Source organism: Balearica regulorum, chromosome Z (assembly GCF_011004875.1).
Source record: "Balearica regulorum gibbericeps isolate bBalReg1 chromosome Z, bBalReg1.pri, whole genome shotgun sequence".
NCBI classification, from domain to species: Eukaryota; Metazoa; Chordata; class Aves; order Gruiformes; family Gruidae; genus Balearica; species Balearica regulorum.
In genome coordinates, this window is record NC_046220.1 from 58,016,817 (window position 1) to 58,039,686 (window position 22,870).

At 40.2% G+C, this 22,870-nt stretch overlaps 1 protein-coding gene across 1 annotated transcript in view; it reads left to right on the forward strand.

The window, feature by feature from the left end:
- PGM5 (phosphoglucomutase 5) overlaps positions 1 to 22,870 on the forward strand; it is a 77,838-nt gene that overhangs the window by 31,262 nt on the left and 23,706 nt on the right. Inside the window, exon 7 of the mRNA XM_075740171.1 lies at positions 15,328 to 15,443. Within this exon, the coding sequence (XP_075596286.1) occupies positions 15,328 to 15,443 (116 nt within the window). The remainder of the gene's footprint in view (positions 1 to 15,327; positions 15,444 to 22,870) is intronic.

Consider the following 22,870-nt stretch of genomic DNA (forward strand, 5'->3'; position numbering starts at 1 on the left):
CTCAGGTGTGTCTTATATTGATATTCCTTTTCCAGGGACAGGCTTGCTTTAAACAAACTGAGTCTGTTTCTGTTCTTTCCATGCATTAAAAAGACTGTCCTCTTACGTGCCTTATTCAGGAAGCCAGTAGCAAGGCAGGTTGTTAATACAGCATACCACAGCATAGAGTGACAGCTGTTTTTCTGGATGTATAACCAAAAAACCTGCCTTTTCTTGTGGAGCTGAGGCCATGCATGAACAGGACAGACACAGACTGTCTAATAAAAGTGAGCTGCAGCCATAAAAAAGTGGACAGTACCTTTCCTAGAACAAGGCATAATCTTTCTGCTGCTGAGCCATGGCAGAATTCAGAGGCTAAAATAAGCTTGGAATCTTTAAAGGAATTACATTTGTTATGTAAAAGTTCACTGAAAATGCTAGAAGTCATCATACCTGATTACCATCCAGTCCCTTTGTCTTTTAATTTACTGACAAGGAGGAGTTAACTCTACTCTACACGCATATGAATGCTGAAATAGTAATGAAAAGTGATTCTTGCGTCTCTGCCAGGAAGGGCATGAATAACCTTAGAGATTATTGCAGTACATCTGGAGAGCATGGCCACATGCTTCCCAGATGGTTGGACTTTTCTTCATCAGTACTATGAACTCTGCAATCAAACCTCAGATTTTGTGTGGAACTACAGTACATATGGGTGCAATTTGTCACTGGAACAGGCTCCCCAGGGCAGTGGTCATGGCACCATGCCTGTCAGAGTTCAAGGAGCATCTGGACGACACTCTTACTCATATGGTTTAGTTTTAGGTAGTCCTGTGAGGAGCAGGGAGTTGGACTTGATGATCCTTATGGGTCCCTTCCAACTTGAGATATTCTATGATTATAATTTCACCTCACAGGGACTCTGAGCACTGTGCCAGCTGGTTTTATTATGTGAAAGACAAAATTCTGTTGGGGTATGTTGCTGCCAAAGCACATCTCTCCCTCATTGTATGTGCATAGAAACGCTTGTGTTTGCTAGTTGTCTTTAGCAAAACAGCTTTTGTCTCTCGCTTTATCCTTACTTATAGTGCAGCCATATCTAGATACTGTATATGTCAACAGCTGTTTTTAGTCATTCTATTAGAGCTTGTATGAAGGGGACAATGAAGTTTTCACAAGGCAGGGAGACACAGGCACTCTGTCCTGAAGGTTACGCTTCCTTTGGGACTTAACTCTTGAAACATTTACAAAAGAGGGTGCAAAGTTTTGCATTTTGGATTTGAATCTCTAACTGATGACTAAAGCAACGTGAGAACAGCATTTGGTGTGAAACATCATGATGAGTACACCTGTCAGCATCCCATACACTGAAGAAAACAAACCCATAATAAGAGAGAATTATACAGACTGCATCTTGTGCAAAGCTTTCCAATACATTTGTAACCAAGAGAAACAGTTGAAAACAAGATTAGTTACTGTAATACTTTTTGTGAGAAGTTTTCTAACTCCTAGGTTTGGGTTCCTGGAAATGCACAGTTCAAAAGCAGTGATGGCGTTTTCATGAACTTGCATATTATACATGGGGGTGTGTGTTATACTAAAGAAGAGCCATTTCCCATATATATAGCTTGCGACTATAATGCATAAATAGGTTTTTACCCCAGCCTGGGAGACCAGAGAGAATTTTCATGTTTTCATCGCTTGTATCAGTTATATCATTCATTTGAGTTTCTGAGAAGTGTGGGCTTTGTTGTCGATGAAGGTAGTTAGGGTTTTGCTGTCCAAGCAGCATTTATTACCACTGAAACAACATCATGCCAAAATACTACAGTGTGGACTAAGGCATAGGCTGTAAATTTCCTTTAAGAATTGTTCTTTTTTCTTTATTTCATTCGGTAGTATGGATCTCAGCTATGGTATATGTAGGACTACAGCACCATGGGAACCTGTGCTCTGTGTATGCTCTAGAAGGTATTTATTTCCATCTCTAACTACCAAAGGTCAGCAGTATCTTCCTGGTACTCCAGTATGTCCTTCTAGTGAAATGTCATAAACATTACTAATCATTATAGGTAGTCTAGGTTAAAAGACATCCATAATCACTGTAATTCATATTGTTTAAGGGATTTTCAGTGGCCTGACTGTTGTTTGCTCATTGTTTCCATTTTCTTCAAATTTTTCACATTTCCTTTTAACTTTTACTGTGTAATTTCTATCTAGGAAGAGTGAGAGAGCAACTCCACACTTTGCTTGTTTTCCACCACCAAACACCACAATACTGTGGCAAAATTTGCTTCCCCCTCTGCCCAAGATTGACAGAACCCTATGTATGGATAGACTCCCAGGTGGCATGCTAAAGGTGCCGCTCCCTGTCTCTTTTTTTACAGTAATTCTTATTGTTCCTCTGATGGGTAGACTCACAGCATGCTGTGAGTCTCCTGTAGTGTGCTAGAGAGCGTCCTTACTTAATGTCAATGTGCAGGTGTTACAGGTGGTTTGACCGGCCTGCAGAATCTTTCTGTGATTCCAGTGAGGAATAATATACATACAGCAAATTCTTCCATACACATAGTGCTGGCTTGTGTTAGGAAATTAGCTCAGTCATAGAGCTATTTACAAATTGGAGAATTAAGTTCTTTAGCAGCTGCTCCTGACTGGCTGATCACTCACTGTTGGGGTAGTCTGCTGGATTCTTTTACCTCTGCAATCATCCAGTGTCGTATTTTTCTCAGTATCTTTCTTCCCATGTGAAGAGTGATTTCTTAGGGAAGACTGGGCATGATGCTATCATAAGGATATTGACAGTATTGGTTGTCAGCCCTTGTGCACTGGCCCACACCAGGTCTTGGTTCTTGTGTCTTCCCAAATCAAGAGCTAATTCTACACCCCTCCTAGTTACCTGAATGTTGCTTAGATAGTTCTTCAGAAACACAATAAATTGTGGTCTAAAATCATATGAGTCTATATGTTCTCAGGAGGCCTACTGTGAGCTGATAGATCTGTAAGATTACTTCCTCTAGTTCAAATGAATCAGCTCCCCATCAGGTACACCTAATGCTCCCTTAGCTTCTTTTTGTCGATTCTCTGTACAAACATGGTTTGTTTTGCTCTTCATCCCATCATTTAGAAACGCTTAAGAGGCCTGATTCATGCTTGCCTTTGCCAATTGTAGGATCTTACTGACACTGTTACCAGTCTGTGAGCTTGCGTGCTCCTCATTCAGTTCAAGTCTGACTTTGCTTCTTCACAAAAATTGTCTTTGTGGTTGGTATCACTCAGGCAGCATAATTGGAGAGTGAATTTAAGTTCTTGTAACTCACTGGAATGAAGTATTGGTAGAATGTCCTGCTGAGTTTACTGTAACGATGTTTAACAGCAGCTTAAACTAACCCATCAGACCCTTCCTTTTCTATCTTTACAGCCCCCATCAAATGCAGTATGAATCAAGCTCCACATGTCATACGTTTTCAGAACACTTTGTTATTTGTACCAGATAGGTCAGTTCTTTGTTTCACTGGAAAGAGTTGTGGAAATCCTGGCAATATCTTTTTGGAAATTCTTCAAGTGGATCATTCAACACATTAAAAGTTTGTTACTAATGAATGAGTGAGAGCCTTGGCAACACTTCCGCATGCCTAAGAATATTCCCACACCTGAGATAAAATGGGCAAGGAGTCTACTGAGTTGCTCCTGTGCCTCTTGCTCATGCCCCAATTTAAGGAGAGCTATTTTACATGCTCCTTATTTAACCAGCTATCTTTTGGATCTTTTAAACATCACCCTGTGACTTGGGAGATTGCAGGAAAGTCACTGTGAGTTGAATCCATATGGGCAGAGGCCCAGAGGAGAAAAATAACTTCTTAACATCAGTTACTGTTTATTCTAGAAGGTTTTCTTCCCCCATGTGGATCCAACAAACTGACCTTCCTCCTGTGAGCTTTGAAGTCTGTCTCAGCTACAATTCATTTGCTAATGATGACTGATACCCAGTCAGCCTAATCTGTTTGATGGACCTTGAGTACAAGGTTAAATAAAGTCACATAAAGGACAGAATTTTTCTATTGGTACTTCTGGTTAAAGACAATGGAGGGGTCTGCACGGGCTAGGCAGGAGCAACGTGTACAATTTATAGTCTCAGCACAAACAGCTAGCTTTAGTTACACTAAAGAATTGTTGAGCTGCTTTATAGAGTGTGTCCCCAGCATCCTGTTTTTCTTTATAGATGTACACAATGAAGAGAAATCAGAAGCAATGGAATGAATGCATCCATTTTTGCACATTGAAATTACTTCTTCCCTCCCTTTAAAACAATAAACCTTCCAACTTATCTGTATTTACACAGACCTGTCCACCTTGGCATCATTTTTTTTTCTCTTCATAAGGAGCAGTATTTCTTTCTGCAAGGTACTGGATTTGTTGGTAGATTTCTTGGAAACAAGTCTTACAGTACACATTGCTAGTCTTGCTTTATAATGGGTGCTTATTACTCAGTAAAGCAAAATAGTTGAGTTTTGCCTCTTGGCATCAGTTCAGCAAAATACTTAAGCACTCTTAAGTTCTGCATTCATGAGAACCCCAGGAGATTTGAATGCAAATATGAAAGTCTTTGTAATAGTTTATTTTTAAAAATGAATGTAGAATATAGAAAAAAAAGTCTTCAATGCTTTATATTTTCCCCCATTTTATTATGTGCTATCCTCATTACTTTTTGGCACTGAGCCCTTTTATAAAACACTTGTTGTCCTGTAAAGGAGAAATTGAAGTTCTGCTGTGACTGAGTCGGCATCCTCTAGCACAAACTTCCTAGGTTACTTCTCTTTGTAAATCTCAGTGTGGGTGGCATGGTGGAGCAGGGCTGAAAAGACATAAGACAACATGGAAATGGAAGGGGTAGGAGGAACACAACTTGGAAGACTGGGCGGCATGTCCACAGACTGTAGTTTGAAATAGTGTAAAGCTTGTGAATATTCTGGATGCTGCTCCAGCGAAGGAAAATACAGTGCAGTAATTCAGCAAAACCTGAATCATGCCTAATTCACACAGTGCAGTATTTTTCATGGAAGCCTGGATAAGCCCATATGTCTACATGGTACAATACAGAGCAGCGCAGAGATACTATCTAGAGTCCCACTGCCTGTGTGTTTGTGCTAGCACAGCACCAAACCCCACCTGTGAAGGACACCAACCAACAGGGGCACAGTGCCACACTGATGGCACCAGGGTGCTTCCTGCTTAACAGATAGCTTCTTCGCCATGAGGTTATAGATCCCTGAACCATGCTCAGCTGCACAATATAGAGTATGGTTTACTGTCATTGGCACCTTCAGAGCTGTCTAAGATTGGTGAGTGTCCAGCAGGACATAAGAACTTAAATTACTCTAGTCTTCTCCTCCCACAAAAATTTGGGCTATGAATTTTGTGGAGCTGTGTCTGATAAATGCTCCAGACTTATTCCTGGTCTCCTTTCCTGTTTCTTCTCATACTGTCATGTCTGTGTTTTCCCTCACACACAGCAGAAAAGGACACTAATATAAATCACAGCATCATAGAATGGTTTGGATTGGAAGGGACCTTAAAGATCATCTAGTTCCAACCCCCCTGCTACGGGCAGGGACACCCTCCACTAGACCACATTGCCCAAAGCCCCATCCAACCTGGCCTTGAACACTTCCAGGGATGGGGCATCCACAAAAATAAATACTGTACTTGGAATAAACTTTTGCTCTTAGCAAACTCAGTCCAGATACAAACATTCAGGTTGACAGTCTGGGTTATTTTTAAACACAGTGGATTCATTCTGACGTATATCATTCAATGGGAAAGAAAGAAAAGACAAGTGTTGGCAATGTGAGGATGTCAAATGGGTAAAATTATTAATAGTTTGGAAACAGAATTTTACACTCAACTAATTCCCAGTAAAAAGTAACTGAGAATAATTTCTAGCAGTTAGATGTGAATTCATGTAAGGCCTGGTTCCACTGCCTGTAATAAGTGCAGAAATACTTCTTCAGGAATTAAAGGTTTCTCATTGTGATTCAATTATTTTTTCTTTTTAAAAAAGATTTTTTTTTCTCTTGACCTACTAATGTCTTTATTACGGGAGAATTCCAATGGTAAAAGCAATTTTAAGAAAGTACTTCTTAGTAGCTCTACTCACCACTAAGTCAGTATTTATTCAATTTAATTTTGTTATTGTTGTGCAAAAGTCTAGCATCTAGCAGTTGTGTCCATTTCTGATTCTTTTCTGAACATCTGCTCCGTGCTAAAATCTGTTAAAGTGCTGAGATTTTTTTAAAAGCTGACAGAAGGGATCTTGTTTTTTTTTTTTTCTTTTTTCTGGAGACTGCAAAGAATCGTGTGTTTTGTAGTCTGAGCTGCGGTGCTTTCACGCTGACAGCACAGTTCATACCATGATAGTCTGGCTGAGCAGAAACAGATGTTGTAGGCTCATTGGCCAGTTTCCTGTCTGAAGGAGAGGTTTCTGATAAAGTCCAGTTTTTCATGGTGGGATTTCTTTAATGCTGTATTACCTTGAAAAGAAGGAAAGTTCTTAGTTTTCATATGCACAAATTTCAATTAAATTGAATTAAGCACTTAGCTCTTCAGAAAACTTTTTTCTCCCATGGAATCTTATTGCTAGGACTCTTGGTTATCATCCAGACTTCAGAGAGGAACTTATAAGCCAAAGCTGTACTCAAGGCCTTAAAACCTGAGGCTATGTTTGAGGTCTCCTCCCACACAACTTCTCAGAAAAAGATTCTTTAATGCCTCATAGTGCCCACAAATTGGAGATGGTGACAATCTCATCATGATAATATCTATGTAACTTGCATGCTATTGATAGTTTTAACATTGACAGTAATTTTGTATCTTGATCACTATGACAATAACCTACTTGCAAATACGGGGTGAAATATTCCAGTTTTGCATGCCATCTGCCTTGTGCATTTACTGTCCCCACTCAGCAGTGAATTCTGCGTCAGTGGCAGTTCACTCCAGAGCAGATTAGGGAGACAAGGCTCAAGTACAGTGTCCATAAAAAGTATCCTTACATCTCCTGCCCATAGTGGACAGGATTATCACATTAGTTTTGAAGGCAAAGCCAGACTCAGCAAGGCCCCATGCTGGCTATTTTTACTTTGACCACTTACTCCCTGAAGAGCAGGGAAGAGGCCGAGGCATTCTGCAGCCCTTTCTCAGAGATCTGAAGCAGAGCTGTGCTGCAGCTGTTGGCCCGCTTACAAATGCATTTCAGTTGTGCAGCGCTCCCCTGTCTGTGTAGCATGAAGTTAGGCACAGGAACTGACTTTTGCCCTCTGGGACTGAATCAGGAAGTTGCCTGTTGGGATTAGGACACAAGCTAGTTTACCATTGTTTTGTAAAGTGTCTCAGGTAGTTTAAAAAGTGCTGCCTTTTTGGTATGTTGCACAAGGTATTTGTAACATTTGGCTGAGATACTATGGAGTCTGTGTGCGGGAAAACAGAATAGGATGGAATATTGAGCTGTGCGTTCACACCAAGGCCTATAGGTGGCAATAAGAGTGTAAATAACTGCAGGCCCCACTGTGTGTGTGTTTGGGAGCCTGAGTTACCTGCTGAGCGTTTTAACTACCCTTGTGATGGTGCAAGCCTTTTCAAGTCTGCTCCTGCAGGAGACAGAAAAACTCGAATGAACTTGAAGGGCCCAAAGGGAGATGCTAAGTTTTTAATTTATTTGTTTTAGGAATTTGAAGCCAAGGGGCTGACCTGCCAAACAATAGTTCAGGTTCTTGGGGTATAGTGGTGATTTTACTGAACATGAACGTGTTCTATGTAGCTCAAATAAGTTTCTAGTATGTATGGTTGCTGTGTGTTACAAGGCATGAGTGAGGTAGGTTGTGTTTATAGGACTTTGCCTTTCTGCTGCGATAATTTTTAGTTTTTGGTGTTGAAAGATTTCAAACATGGGGAAAGGCCAATGTGAGACTGAGAGGCAGGAGACAATATTGGAACAGTTAAGTTGGCACCGCAGGTATATTACATGAGTGCCAGGAGGTTCCATTGATAGAAAGGGAATTCAGATTGTCCTGAATTGAATTTTAACAAGACGACGATTTCTGCAGTTATTAGCAATCTATAACTGTCCTCAGAGCTATAGTCAACCAAAAAAATCCACCTGAAGTTACCAGTTTTCAAGACAGAAACTACCCCTAAACACCAGACTTTGGTTCAGTGTACCTGTAGTCCACCTGCAGAAGCATTTTAGAGTTAAAACTTTGCAGGGGTGAGGAGGAAGCAAAACCAAAATAGCCAGATGTTTTTAGAACCTTTGTAGCTATAGCATCTTCAGATGGTTTCTGTTTATTGATTTCTGTTTCTAGGATCTTTCTCTGTGAGATGTAGCATACTAGAAAGCAGAAAGAAAAGAAATGTCTTGTCTACTTTTTTTTTTTTCCCTGCCTTGTGCTCCTGACAGCCTCTCTGCCAGCCATGGCAGTTTACATCTTATCTTTGTGAAATGTCCTGGTTATCTGTGTTGTGTGTGAGGGCTTAGCATTCCACTGCTTTTTGCTTAATAAATTAAAGACTGGGAAGAAGTAACACTGTAATACTTGACCATATAAGGGGGGGGTGACTGTTGTTTTAGTTCTGCTCCTTGCACAATATGCAGTTGAAGCCTTTTAAGGGAAGGCGGTGCGGACAGAGTGAAAACATCCAGAAGCAGAACATCCATTTCGCATTATAGTGGGTGCCAGTGCTGGTGCTGTCATTGCTACTGCTGTGAATTTCTCACAGGCTGCTGGAGATGCATAGCTAAAATAAGGAGAGACTTAAAGAAGAGACTGAAGAAAAAAGTTAAAACCACTTAGTTTACAGTCCCTGCATCTTGAGAAATAGTAAGAATGAAGAGGGGAACTGACCAAAGGTGAGCTGAATTAAACTTCCAAAGCTGAGAAACGAAACAGCAAACAGGTCTTCAGCACCAACAAGAAGAGACCACAGAAAGAACAAGTGGAAACAACAGGCAGTGAGAATGGGATTGGGATTCAGTGCCTAAAAAGGCAATGAATACTGTGTCTAAATTTTCAATAAAGTTTAAAAAAAAAATTTCTTTGCAAAAGAAATTTAAATGTTGGAGAGGGAATGAGATAACTAATACAAACGATTGGATGGAAAAGAAACTGTGGCAGCATGATAAGAGCTCCATCCTGGATGTCATCTTAGTACTCCAAAAGGATGAACCCAGGAAATTTTAGATCTGGTTGTGAGTACACTTAAGCAAGTCCATCAAGGCAAAGACCGTACTATATAGTTAGAGAATAGCAAAAGCAGGATCTCTAATAATAAAGGGATGGAAACATTGATATATGCAGTCAGTTGTTTTGATCTCAGATGTGTGCAAAGTGTTAAAATTTTTTTAACCATCTCAGAAGTAGAATAGCAAATAAAACACATTTGTATGCCAAGGTTAGACTGTGTGAAGACCATTATTTTCAGCTTGTCATGGTTTAGCCCCAGCCAGCAGCTGAGCACCACACAGCCGCTTGCTCACTCCCCTCCTTCGCCCTCCCGTTTCCCGCTGGTGGGATGGAGAAGAGGATTGGAAGAGTGAAAATGATGAAACTCATATTTTCTTGATAAATCAGATACAGATCCTTACTTGAGATATTTTTTCATTCTTTGTGTGAAGAAAGACTGCAGAAGTGTGAAAAAAAACCTGGTTTTCTTAGTTTCAGTCAAATCATAGTCTTTAAAATAAAATATGCTACAGGCCTTAAATTAGGCTTTTATCAGCTGGAGATTAGATAGCACAGCCTTCTTCAGTAGCTAAGTAGAGCCAATGTGAAACCTTTTTTTCTTCTATAGCCAGTAACTCTGAAAGAAACCATTACAGGGGTTTGATCTCTTGTGAAATGCTTCTACCGCACACTGTCCTTCAGTGACCCACATGTCTGTCCCACAAATTCCTTCAGTTCCTGTTTGTTAGGGCCCAAGCCCTTCTGCAGCATCAGACTCATTGCTCTCTAAATTACAGCACCTTGTCTACCTCAGTGCTGGCTGCAAAGAGAGGAATAGGATTGAAAACAAAAAAGTGTCCATGAAACGCTAGTCTGTGTTCTGAAGCCTGCTCAGCCAAGTGTCTGTGAACATTTTTCACACGTGCAGCTGATATCTGTAGGTGGTGGAAGACAAGAGAGACAAGGACATGCAAGAGTGGCTTCTTTAGCAGTTCTTTCATTAATATCTCTTTCTTCCTCCAAATTAAGACTCCAGAATGTATGCGACGCTGCAGTTTACCTTAGCCAGCATTTCACCTACAATGCAAAACTCTAGGCAGTCATTTACAACTGTTTGTGAGACCTGTCAAAGAAAGCCCTTCCCCCAGTGTTGTGACCTTTATCTTTGTGGTGAACAGGCGTCATGACTTCGGCAGGATAATTTTGTTTGATTGACTGATCTATTCTCAGGAGTTATAAAGGTTTCACTGGGCACAAGAAAGTCAGCTTGCCGCAGGCCATTTGTTGTATCTGAATGTTGTGTATTCATCAGGACGTTTTTGGCACTGTAGTGAATAGGTTGGAGCAAACTTCCCTCTTACTTTTGTTAATGTAAGTCAGGGTAATTCTGTTGAAGTCAGTGTTTTCCTAGTGCAAAACCACAGTGACTGGAAGATACCCTCAAGGACCACTTTGCTTTATTAGCCCATTTGTGAAAAATAGTCTGTTGTCTCCACTGTGTGGAAAACTGAAAAAAAGGTCTCACAAGGATATTCCTCTAACCCTTTTTGATAAAAGAAATTTTTTTTCTAATGGAAATTTATCTTTTTACACAGTTTAAGCATGATGGTATTTTTACTGTAATTCCAAGGAAAATCATTTGCTCTCTCGAGAGTCCTGTACACTCTGTTTTCCTAGTTAGGTGGCACGCATATGGCTATGAAGTATAAGGAAGATCAGATGTGCAGCTGTACAATAAGTAGTCCAGTTGCCTCGTGCAGAAGATGTAAGTTTTCCACATTAGTCTGTTAAGGCTTTCAGGAGCAATTTTAGAATTAGCTGGGGTTTTTTGTGGTTTGGGGTTTTTTTGAGGGTTAGTTGTTTGTTTTTTTTCTTTTTCCTGACAGGAAATTTTAAAAAATCCCGATCTTCATTATGAAGATTATTATTATGTTCATTATTACCTTTATTATGAACTGGCCAGCTCATGCTGTGGTGACCTATATTGTAGACTTCAAGAACTGGCTTAACAGTTCTGTATTGGTACTAAACTCCCCGATAATTCTGTTTTCTAGTGATGAAATAACTCAAACTGCTTCTCATGGTTGCATTGTATGTGTTCTCCTTATGTTTTAATAAAAAGTGGGTGAACAGCATAGGTAGTGTGGAACTAACTCTTCAAAATAAACATTAAAGTTGTACAGTACGAGGGTAAATTTAACTATATAACCTTACAATAATTTATATTCTTATTTTAACTCACTTTATTATCTCCCCATTTAAAAACAGCTGTTCCCACTTTTTTTAAATTCACAAACCATAGTTTTAAATAATGTGTGTAATTGTAAAAAGTACAGTCCACTCTTCTTTGATTTATTTTTTTCCTCCTTTATTAGTATTTCAGGATACAGGGAACATAAATACCCTTAGCTCTGATACAGGCAGAATAACTAAGGTGATTGCCCTTCAGTTTAGGTCCAAGTGTAAATACCCTGTTTCCTAGTCTAGTAAGAGCTAATTAGTGCTACACACAGACAGAAGAAACTTTATTGTGTAATCTCATTGATGTAGTGAGCACTTACGATGAAAGAAGGCAAGCAAGAATACTGTTTGAAGTCAGCCCCATTAAATGTCTGAGGTGACAAGAACCAGAATATCCATGGTTTGTGGTATTCCTTCTACATAGTTCATAGTCATGGAACATATAAACACAGGTATATCAGCTGTGTGGTTAGACATAAATAGAATGCCTTTACTTCAAATAGACTAGGAAAATGAACCTATTCATATGGCGTATTTTTTTCCAGTTTTTACTTTGAATTGCTCTGGAATTGTATTCCATCCATCAAGGTGGGCATTTTGACAGCTAACACCTTCACCCAGAAAACTCAGAGACTGAGGTATTGCCCTTACAAGAGCACTACTGCATCAGTGTCTTGATGATGATGCATTATACATATATATAAGGACATATAAAATTTACTGTGATGAGTGAGACCTGTGCAAGATATAAACTCTTTGCAGCACTGGTTCCAAAACTCACTTTCTGAGAGAAGTAGTATCCTGTCTGACCAAGAGATCTCCAACAGACAACAAAACCACTTGACTTTCCATTTCTAACTCCCCAAATTTAGGCACTCAGTGTAAACATACAGTAAGAAGAGAAACTTAAAAAGCTGTATATATATATGGACTTGTTTGAACTGTCAAGTTCCAGAAACCTTCATCCTACACATTTATTTACCTAGCAGAATAAAATATTTCCTTAGTATCTTTCAAGCTTGTCATGAAGTCATATGCTGCATTAGGTAGTGCTGGAAGTCTTATGTGGTACATCGAAACAAATTTCCAAATTTTGGTCTACAAGGGATGCTACCCTTTTGTCTCAGCTGACACTTTTTTTAAAAAAAAATGTGGCTACTTGGTGTAGCAGTGACTGAAAGCTCTCATTTTGTCATTTTGTCTACAAGAAAGCAGATTGGTAAATGTGAAGTGAAAAAAAAGTTTTGGTAACTGAAAGTTTGTTTTTTTCCTTTTTCTTTACTGAAGTCATACCAGTTGTATTTCCAGAAAGATGCAGATGTAGGAGCATTAAAAATCCCTCCTCCTTCATGCAGTTAATCTCTGTTTTCCCTGGCTTTGAAGATCTAGCAATTTCTCAGTTACAGAATATTAGTTTTGTTCCTCTGAGGGTGTTCTCCTGTAGTTTGCATTGTTATTTGTTTGATCTGATGCAGCACATTATTTCTCTGAGTCTGCAGCTTTGAGAATTTTTTGCATGTTCCTGTGGAAACTCCTCATGTTTCCTGGGGTGATCATTCACCTTAAATATCTATAGGTTGCATAAAGGCACATTCTGCATTTATTGAGACTTCCAGTGATGATTCTTTATTTCAGTAAAATGGTAATAAAAAAAAAGTATTCTTAATTTTCAGTTGCTTATTTACTCTGTTAAAGTCTTAAGGGTCAAGAACAAAAAAATATTGCAAGGAACAATCTGTCATATTTCACTATAAACTTTGTATGTATATATTTATATGTATATTATGTTTGTTTGTTTGAAGGCCTTAGTTTAAAGTAAGCCCAATGCCAACAGCATCAACATATGTATTTTCAGTGCTAGCTTAGTGCATAGAAACCTTTGAAAACCAGTACAGCCCCTGGAAGCCTTTGATGCTGGTCAAGATAGCTCCAGCCAAGGCTGTTTCTCCCCAAGCTAGAAGAATACAGAATAGTGAAAGGGAAAGGATTTCCTTCTCCAAAACCAGTACCAGGATATGGGAACATTTCTGCAAGCAGAGATATTCCTGCTGTATTGTCAGGCTACCTCAGGAGAACTGTTTTTGCTCTTCCAGCATGTTAGCCATTGTTTTCTGGTTGATTGTTTTCTACTTTTTGGCAGTGCAGTCCTGTTCCCTGCCTGCAGTTACTGTCACACAGAGATTAAATCCTTTTATGTTCTTGATTTTTTGCAGAGCCAGCCAGAAACCTGTTCAGCTGTGCACTCTATAACCTCCCTTATGCAGCAGCATTTCTATGGGCCAATAATATAACTAGTGCTGTATAAACACAAGGAGGTATACACTTGGCTCTACCTCTAAACTAGAGACATGAAAACCAAGTTTAGGATTAAACATTTTGATAATATTTTTTTCTCCAGGTACCTCTTTAGCTCTTTTCAAATAAAGATCAGCAATTCTTACTCTATATCATTTAAAAAAACACTCTTTTTAGTCCTAATATATAAATACAAAAGTGAACACCTAAGCTGAATAGGAGGAGACTTAGATTTCAATGGGTCCTTACTACATTAAAAAAAAAGTGGATTTGGAGACTTCATACCAGTGCTGATTAACAATTGAAAGATTTCAGAGAGAATACTTAACTGCTGAGCTGTCATTTAGGTACATTTATGTATCAGGTTTTGAAAGGTCAGTATTTGCATCTTTGGACAGTTCATCCCATCTACCTTACATGCCTACTTTAAGACAGAGTGATGGACTATCTGAAAACAGGTGTCTCCCTGTTGATCAGAGAGGTGACTGCTTTCACCTTGACAAGAAACTTCTAGGTGGATTGTGTTAAGTGCACTGAATCCGGCTGTGATTGATCTGCTTTGCCTGGGCTTGACGGCAGTTAAAATTATGTAAATCGTCTCACATCAAGTACTCTTCTGTGGGGGTGGAATTTAGGAAATGTTTGTTAGGTGTGATTGTTGCAGCAATCCCAGGGAAATCGTAAGGTCCTTTTTAGTCAGTCAGATTGCTTGACTATATCTCAAGTCTTACTTTTCATATTATGAAAGTTGGCTCTGAAAATACTAGGCACACAATGAAAACAAGCAAATATATTTAGAAGCAAGAAGAATGGTAATATTCATCTTGCATAAATCCCAGTGTGGTACTGGGTTCCTTAGAGGATTTGGTTTTTTCTTGTTTCTGTTTTTTTAGTCCAAGAAAGGATTTTTTCATTATACTTTATGACAGGAAAAATTACCAGTTAACCTGGGGAAGGGAAAGCACATCCAGCTTATATGGTGGCTTGAAAATGCTGGCAGGTCAGCCAGCTAGTGGGAGTATTTCGTCTAGGTCCATCAGAGGAGACAGAGGAAATAAGTTCAGACTGAGGCTGAGGCTGAGACAGCTTTTTTAGAGGAGATGTTGCATCATGGAAACATTCCTGTATTGTCTTGGCTTTGAACACATGAACAGAATTAAAAGTGTCTTTCAAGCATATTGGTGTTGGCAACTTGTGTTTTGTGAAGGAAGGTACTTCAACATGATGCTTTAACTTTTGTTGAAACATTAGTACAAGGAAACTCTGTATCTCTGGATATAACTATTTCTTGCTCCATGACAGGAGAAAGATACTGGTAAAGCGTATTGAGCTGAGGTCCCACATTTTCCAAAGTACTATACTTAGTGTATAAACATATCTGTTCTGGTTGAAGTCAGGTTCTGAGACAAGTATTGGTTTTGAATGGTCCTGTTGATCTGTTCTGTATTGGGTTTTTTGTTTGTTTGTTTTTTACTTACAGCCCAGCTGTCAGGAGATGATGTAGCAAGATCTAGAATATTCCTCAACTGATCTCATGCCATATGTAAAAAAAGCACTGTCATAATAGTGTGTTGTTTTATTGTGTCTTTTCCAGAGTGGCAAAAGTAATGAAGGTTCCTGTGTATGAGACACCAACAGGATGGAGATATTTTTCCAATCTCATGGACTCTGGACGTTGCTCACTTTGTGGAGAGGAGAGCTTTGGCACTGGTAAGTAATACATAATGAAAAATTTCCACAGACTTTTAATGAGAACTTTTAATTTTCCTGGGTGCCTCAAGTCAAAGCCAAAAGAATTAGCAAATAAACTCTGTCTTGTGCTGGAACAGAGGACTGTCAGTTGTTCACATCTTGAGGATCTTCTTGCAACTCTGGTGTCCAGTACCTTGAGGTATGAAAAATGTGGAAGATGGACATTCATAACCCAGAGGCAATCTTATCACTGCCCAGACAGCTTTCAGAGGTGTCTGACACTCTTTTCTGACTTGAACATGATGTAGAAAGGTCTCACTGGTTCCACTGTAATAGTCTTTTAACAGACCGCAACAGCATTTGGAGGGATTTTGTCTGTATGCTTTTTCCTAATGTGATTCAGTGCACAAAGTATGAGGCTTGGTATGTCTAATGGTATGTCTAATCAAACCTGTTGCAGGCATCTCTTTTTGGAACATCACAATTACTCAAATGTCGGATAAAATCATCATTAGAAGAAATTCAGTTACATGTCAGCATCTGTGTTTTCCCTAAGTATTTCTCCCTTATCTGTCCCAAGAACTAGTCAAACAATAGAGTGCAGAATGAAAGACAAATTTGAATCCTCATGAATTCAGTACTGATGGGAATCATTAGACCAAACAATTAAAACATGTAGTCTGTAAATCTTCACAAATGTGGTTTGGGTTTATGAGAACAACTGGATAAATTTCACAGTGTTTCTTTTTTTCTTTCCTGGATTCTGGCACAGAAATTCTTTCTTCTTTTTATTAGTAGGGTTATGTTACAAGCGTTTTTGAACGAGCACATATCAGAACAATTTAAGCATTTGCCTGGTTAATAAGTTATTCTGTATTTTGATGTGAGTTCCATGGAGTTTTTTATTTTATTATTTATTTTATATATATATATAATATATATAATATTTATTAATTATCTAATTAATTGGCTACAGCTTTTCATAGAAAATAATTTATCATGCAGTGAAACTTGGTTACAAATTTCATTTTGCTTTGATTGAGTTAAGTCTAGCATTAAGTTTATGGTTTGAGGTCAATTAGAGCAGAATGTTGCTTTTTAAAAAATGAAGATACCTTTAAGCCATAGACATGCCACTTTATGTGTTAGCCTGTCATTAATCTTTCTGTAAGTATCTGAATGGACTATGATGGAAGAACCAAAAATGTGTTAGATTTCTCTGGGTGTCTGTCTGTAAAAAGTAAGAGAATTTAAATTAATAATGAATTTTTATTTTCTTTCTGTTGTGAATGGAAACCAATGTCCCATGATTAGCAACCTGAATGCCTTGGCTTAACTGCTGTGACTGGCACAGATTTGTATTGCCTTGAACGTGTCTTTTCAAAGGGTGTTCTGCAAAGTCATTGATTGAGTTCTGTCATGGAGGGAGGGGCAGGAAGCTCTTGTACCTTTCAGAATGTGCTGCCATTTGTTGTGGCGTGTTGTTAGACGGCATCTCCATTTGCCCATGAGAGGTCTGGACTGGGGAGTTTTCAACTCACTGCTTTTTGATGCTTTTTCACCAGGCCAGTTCTGTACCCCTTCCTTCTAAATATTGAAGTTCCTTCTGTTCATCCAAAACCAGATATTTCCATGAAACTTGTATGGGTCTAGGGATATCAGTATGACCAAATTAGCACCCAGATTATGTGGAAAAAACTTCTGCCTTCATCGTGGTGAAGAAAGGGAAGTGTGGGTTTTGATGGGAAGGAGCTTGCAGGAGTTTGATGGTGAGTTCCCATAGACTGAAGTACATCTGTGTACCTTAGGCCACAGAGCACAGCATCTCCTACTGCATGCAATTTTATCTGTAGAGGTATGTAAAGCAAGCAGGGTGGCCTGTATGTGCCATATGCCATGACAAAGCACTGACTCAGGCCTATTTCTCCTTGGTAAGTAAGGCTCTTAGACCATCTTCATCTGGTGATGTTGACTATGACTCTTGCAGATGTTTTCTGTCTCAGGGAGAAGGGAAGAATCTTTGCTTAGTAGAAACCTTGTCTCCTTTGAGGAGACTCATCATTAACATTTTATGGTGCAGTTATAAAAAAGCCAAACATGAAATTTCCCTGGCGCATTAAAAAGGCATGTTCAAGTCTTGCTAACCAGGCTGCCCCAAGCATTGGTGGACTTCACCTTGCAGATCAGTTATATAGGAATTAAGGTAACTGATTTCAGGGCTTGATCTACTGAAATACCGAGAGCCTAACTTTTTTACCCTGAGTATCAGATGGTTGTTGAAGCTGGGAAGGAAGAACAGGTTCTGATAGAGGTTGAGGAAGGGCCTCTGGATTTTTTCTGTTCTAGGTAGGCAAGAAAATTCTTCTAACTTCTCTCTGTTCTTACACTTGGCTTTTTTCCTTCACTTGTATCCTTCTGTAGGGCCCTAAAACAATTGCATTTTGTACTATAGCCTCTGCCTGTATTTTGCAGTTTCTGCCTCCTGACCTCAGACCAGTCTCTGCATTCCTAGCACTCTCTGTGTTCCTGTCTTAATCTGGTTCTCCTATCCTATCATTAATTCTTCAGATTCCTGTTAAATTCTGTCTCCTGTGAATTCTAAGGGTTCTTGAACAACATACTGTTGGCCAGCATGGAGATCTGCTCTACAGCAATATGTAAGATGTGGTTCCTACTACATTTCTGGTCAGATGAGCTTTGTTGTACTTGCAGCACTTCAGTGCAGAAAGCCTTCTGACCTCCCATTTAAGCCAATGCCATCTAAAGGCTAATATGAACCTCAAGATTCAATCCCATGGGCATGCAGTCAACTTGAGCACTGTGTTTAAATTCCTCAGTGTGTGTGTAGTTGCTGTGTAAATGAATCATGACAGTGCCTACAGGGAAATTATGCAATGACTGTGATGCCTAAAGTTTGTATTTCTCCCTGCCTCAGTTTCCTTATCATCTTTCAATTCAATGCAGCTGTCTGAAAATACCTCATATGCCAGGAAGTTTATTTGTAAAACACAGTCTGGTCTGTAGATGACCAATACTTCAGCGATGTGAGCTGTTTTTAGCAGTAAATATTTACCTTATTGCAAATCTTTTAATAGTGTCCTAAGCTGCCTGACCCTCACAAGTTTCTGCCAGTATTGGGCATTTGAATCAATTTTACAGCTTTCCCCTCAATCATATCTATTTAGGGAACTGAAACTTGGCATTCCTTTAGCTTTCACCGTGGACTATTTAAAGAAATATACTGTATAGCTGATCAGAGTGGGAAGCTTGCTGCTCTGTGCAACAGAAAGTTTTTACAGATCCACGTTCTATCATCAAACTAACCGAACAGCACTGGAGACCATTGCTTGGTACTCAGGTAATCCAGCCCAGCTGGAATTTCCAAATAATACAGAGCCTTGGTTTTATAACATAAGGGACTTTGCTCTGGCAAGTAAATAAAAGCAAAATTTCTGCTATAAAAGGACAAAAGATTTTGAAAACATCCCATAGGGCTGTGTTTCCCAGACTTGTTTTCTGGCAGCTGATCTTGGAGCTCAACCAATGCTTTAAAAACTTCTTCCATTTTTGTAGCAGTGTGGGGAGCTTGTCAGATGAGGTTAGTAGCTTTCTGGTTCTATGACTAATGCCCAGGACACAGTTCAGAGAAGGGCGTCAGCAGCAGCAATTAGTTTCCAAATATCATCAGCAAACTATTAATTAGGATTAGGAGAGCTGTGTGGCTGATTTATCTTTTTGCAGTTTAAGCCACTTCAGTAATTGCTACATCTTCCATAAATTTACATGCTTCATCTCCAGATTTCAGATGCCATTAACACTAGCCGCCTTGTCCTGCCAGATTTTGTGGAGAAGAACTAGTGGAGAATATAAAGATGTGCTGAAATGAGTGAAAGCCTTAAAAGAGCTGTTTGGTGGTATCTGTTACAGTAATACAAATCTAAAATAATCTTATTAACTTGAATAAAGGAACAGATGAGACTGTCTTGAATGTCCATTTGCCTAAAATATCATCAAGTTTCAGATTACTGGGTGATGAATTTGTAAGACCCAAGGTGTGTGCAAACAAAACGATTTACTGTGAGTTTTGTATACTCACTGCAGTCAGATTTTTGATTTAAAATCACATTTACAGAATGCAATACAATAGGATAGCTAATTTAGAGAATAGCAATTATATTTTCTTCATGCATATGACCCTCAGGGCTCACTGTCTTGGAATTGGAAATCTTCTCAGATACAGAATAAATCAGATATGTAACAGACAGCCTGCAAGCCTAACAGATTTACAGTATCAGAAAAATCATCATATGAACATTTTTGCATGATTTTACTTTGTTTCTCAGGCTACTAGCTCTCAAGACTTTACTTCAGTTTAAGCCTGTTTAAGCTGAGTACTTCTTTATGAATGGGAACATACTCCGAGAGTTTTTCCCAGATGGTCTACTCTGAGTCAGGCCATAGCAATTGACTGTTGCAGTACTAAAAAATAACTTTTGCTACTGTTTTGTGGAGAAATATGGGACAAATTAACTTAAAAAAAATCTGTCAAAGCAGTTGCTGTTATTATAATTTCCCTTACCAATAGCAAATTAAATATAATGGTATAATCAAGAAAATATTGGTTTACTCTTCTGCTGCATCCTTCTGCTTCAGGTCCTTAAATAGAGGCCAGAATTCATTAGTGCCTTGGATGTTTCAATTAAAAGTTTTACTGAGAATTATCCCAAGATTGCTGAGGGCCCTCAGCAAGCCAGTAGGACTATTGGTATTGCAATCTCAACAACGGATAGTTGCGAGGCACCTTTTACCGGATCCCTTTGCACAGGGCAGCTCTGCCTCTGCAGATCCACAGCAGCAGGTTCGATTCTGGAACAGCTGGGTTGTTTCCAGCTTTTCCATCCAGAATTTTTCCTCTGGATTACTTTCTTCCAATGCTTTCTCTTTCCAGAGAAGCAACAATCTGTATGTCCTCCTGAAGGACACATAAGGACACAGCACATGCCAAAGCTGCTAAATGGATCAGAAGAATGATACGTGTCTACAATCATCCCTCTTCAGTGAGATTTATGAGCATAAGTGACGCCAGAACAAGGCTCAGAGCACAACAGAGACCTTTCAAAAAATTCTTTTGTCCATGTTTCACTGAACTGTTTTGGTTCAATGAAACATACTCAAAGTGTTTGTTAAATCAAAACGCATCTCTTCTTTGGTGTTCAGTTCAGACCATTGCACAGCTCTCATGATGTATAGGCCATTTTGCTGAATGAATGCTGTGCCCTTCACGGTACGATTTGATGGCTTGCAGTCTGCAGAGTGTTACACAACAGGAGAATGAATGATTGTTTACATTGGAACAAATTGCTGAGGTGTTTAGCTCAATACCATGTCTCCACTTCTTGCTGGTGTCTGTTGAGACACTTAAGCAGTTTAAGTTGCTGGTAGTATCAGCAACAGAGATGACTTTTTAGGTGAAATTGAATTTTTCAGTGCTAAGTGTAAATGGCTGAAAGGAGAGGCAGGCAGGTTAAGAAGGAAAGGAAGAGCCATGGTGGGGCGAGCTTACTGTTATCAGGGCCCTGCCCATGCCCCAGGGCTCGCCCACCCTGCCCAGGGCCCAGGACCCTCATGTCACTCCCCAGGGCCATCAGCCCCTGCCCCAGTGGTGCCGCAGCAGGGCTGGTCTCCAGCTCCCCACAGCGTGGCCCCCCCACCCCCCGCCCCAGAGCCTGGCCTACTGACAGAGCCATGCCCTGGCCCAGCCTCACCCCGTCCCCAGGGAGGTGCCGATGCCTGAGGCTGGGGCTGCCCGGAGCTCCCCCATCTGCCTGCGCCTGGCTGGGGCAGGGACAGGACCTGGCTGCCAGGCCCTGCCGTGATGGGCACCAGGGAGCCTCCCCCTGCTCCTGGTCCCTAAGGAGCGCCCAGCTACCATGGTGACCTGACAACTTTTGCTGCTGCCAGAGGGGTGATGGACGCTGGTGGGAAGTGACAGCTCTATTCTAGGTCTCTTGTTTGGTGGCAGTGGCAGAAACCGGCGCTGGTGACGTGCGGAAAATCGGACTCCACAACTGGGAAAGTTGTAAAGTAGGTATGTTTATTCAGCGCTGGGCAGCACGGGGGTCATCCCACCAAAATTGTGCGCGGTACGTCGCTACTTTATTTTAGTTTTATACAGTCTAGTGATTACATATTCATAAGGTTACATAACATGCCTGTACATATTCATGACCTGTCCCTGCTTCGTATTAAAACTAGTCTCAAGGAGTTATTTCCATAACTCCTCCTCCCTGCGCTTGCACAGTGCCTCCTGGTGGTGGTCGTGGGGGGTCGTAAAGATGAAGGCTGATAGCTCTTCTTCATCACTGCAAGTAACTTCTTGTTCTTGTGCAGACTCAGTTACTCCTTGATTCTTGTCCAAACCGCAAGGTTGGTTTCAGCCAGTTTCTTGAGACAGACTTCTAGTTGTTATCAGGAGTCATCCTTGACAAGGTCCATGGACCTTCTTGCTTCGCTTGATTTGTGTAAGCCCTCACACCACAAATTCGGTTCGTTTAACCCCTTCGTGCTATACAATTGCAAGCTAGCCAGTGGAAACGAAATTCACAGTTCCCAGTTCCCCCTCTCACTGGCACTGTTATCTGGGAACAAACTCTTGGCTACAATAACAGTGATTGTGACCATGCCATCTGCTTTGCCTACGAGCAAAGCTGACTTTATTATTCATAGGCCTTATTGCTGGTGTTTCTGTGGAAGGCATCCTTCCGCTGATCTAGTGTGTTATCACAAGAAGGGACTAGAAAAGGTGAGGACCTGAATGTCCGAACGGCTGATTTCCTGTGGAGGGACATTTGTTTTCCTTTCTTATCTGGAGCTATTTGCAAAGCTGTGAGAGCTCATAAATAACCTTGCCCTTTTTTTCTGTCGTCACTCTGTGCTTTGACAGCACCCGGGACTCTGGAGCGGGGAACAGAGCAAGCTGTTCCTCTTCCTACAGCAGGTCCTTGAGGACCAGCCTGCAGCTCTGGGCCCTGTAGTAGGAGACTGCCCTTGTTGCAGAGAGTTCGCAGATCACAGATCAAGCCTGGTAAAAAGTGATGGGGGGGGGGGTATTCTTACTATCATGACAGCTATGCAAATGCAAAAGAATATTACTGTCTGTCTCAGCTCTTAAATCTATCTGCAGTATTTTATGTCCTTGTTTTCTGCATTACCTAGCTCATAGACATAAACCTCATCTTCACAGAAGTCTTTTTCCTCTTCACAAGTCTTTAGTAATTATTCCAGTACAACTCGGATATTATACTGAAATAGTAATTTGCATTTACTTAACTCTGTGGTAGCTAACTTGCTTAATGTTATATTCAGGGTGTTGGAGGTCTATACTCCCAGGGTTGAACGTAACACCAGAGGTGTTACTGGCAGGCCGTGCTGTGGCAGGCCCCGGA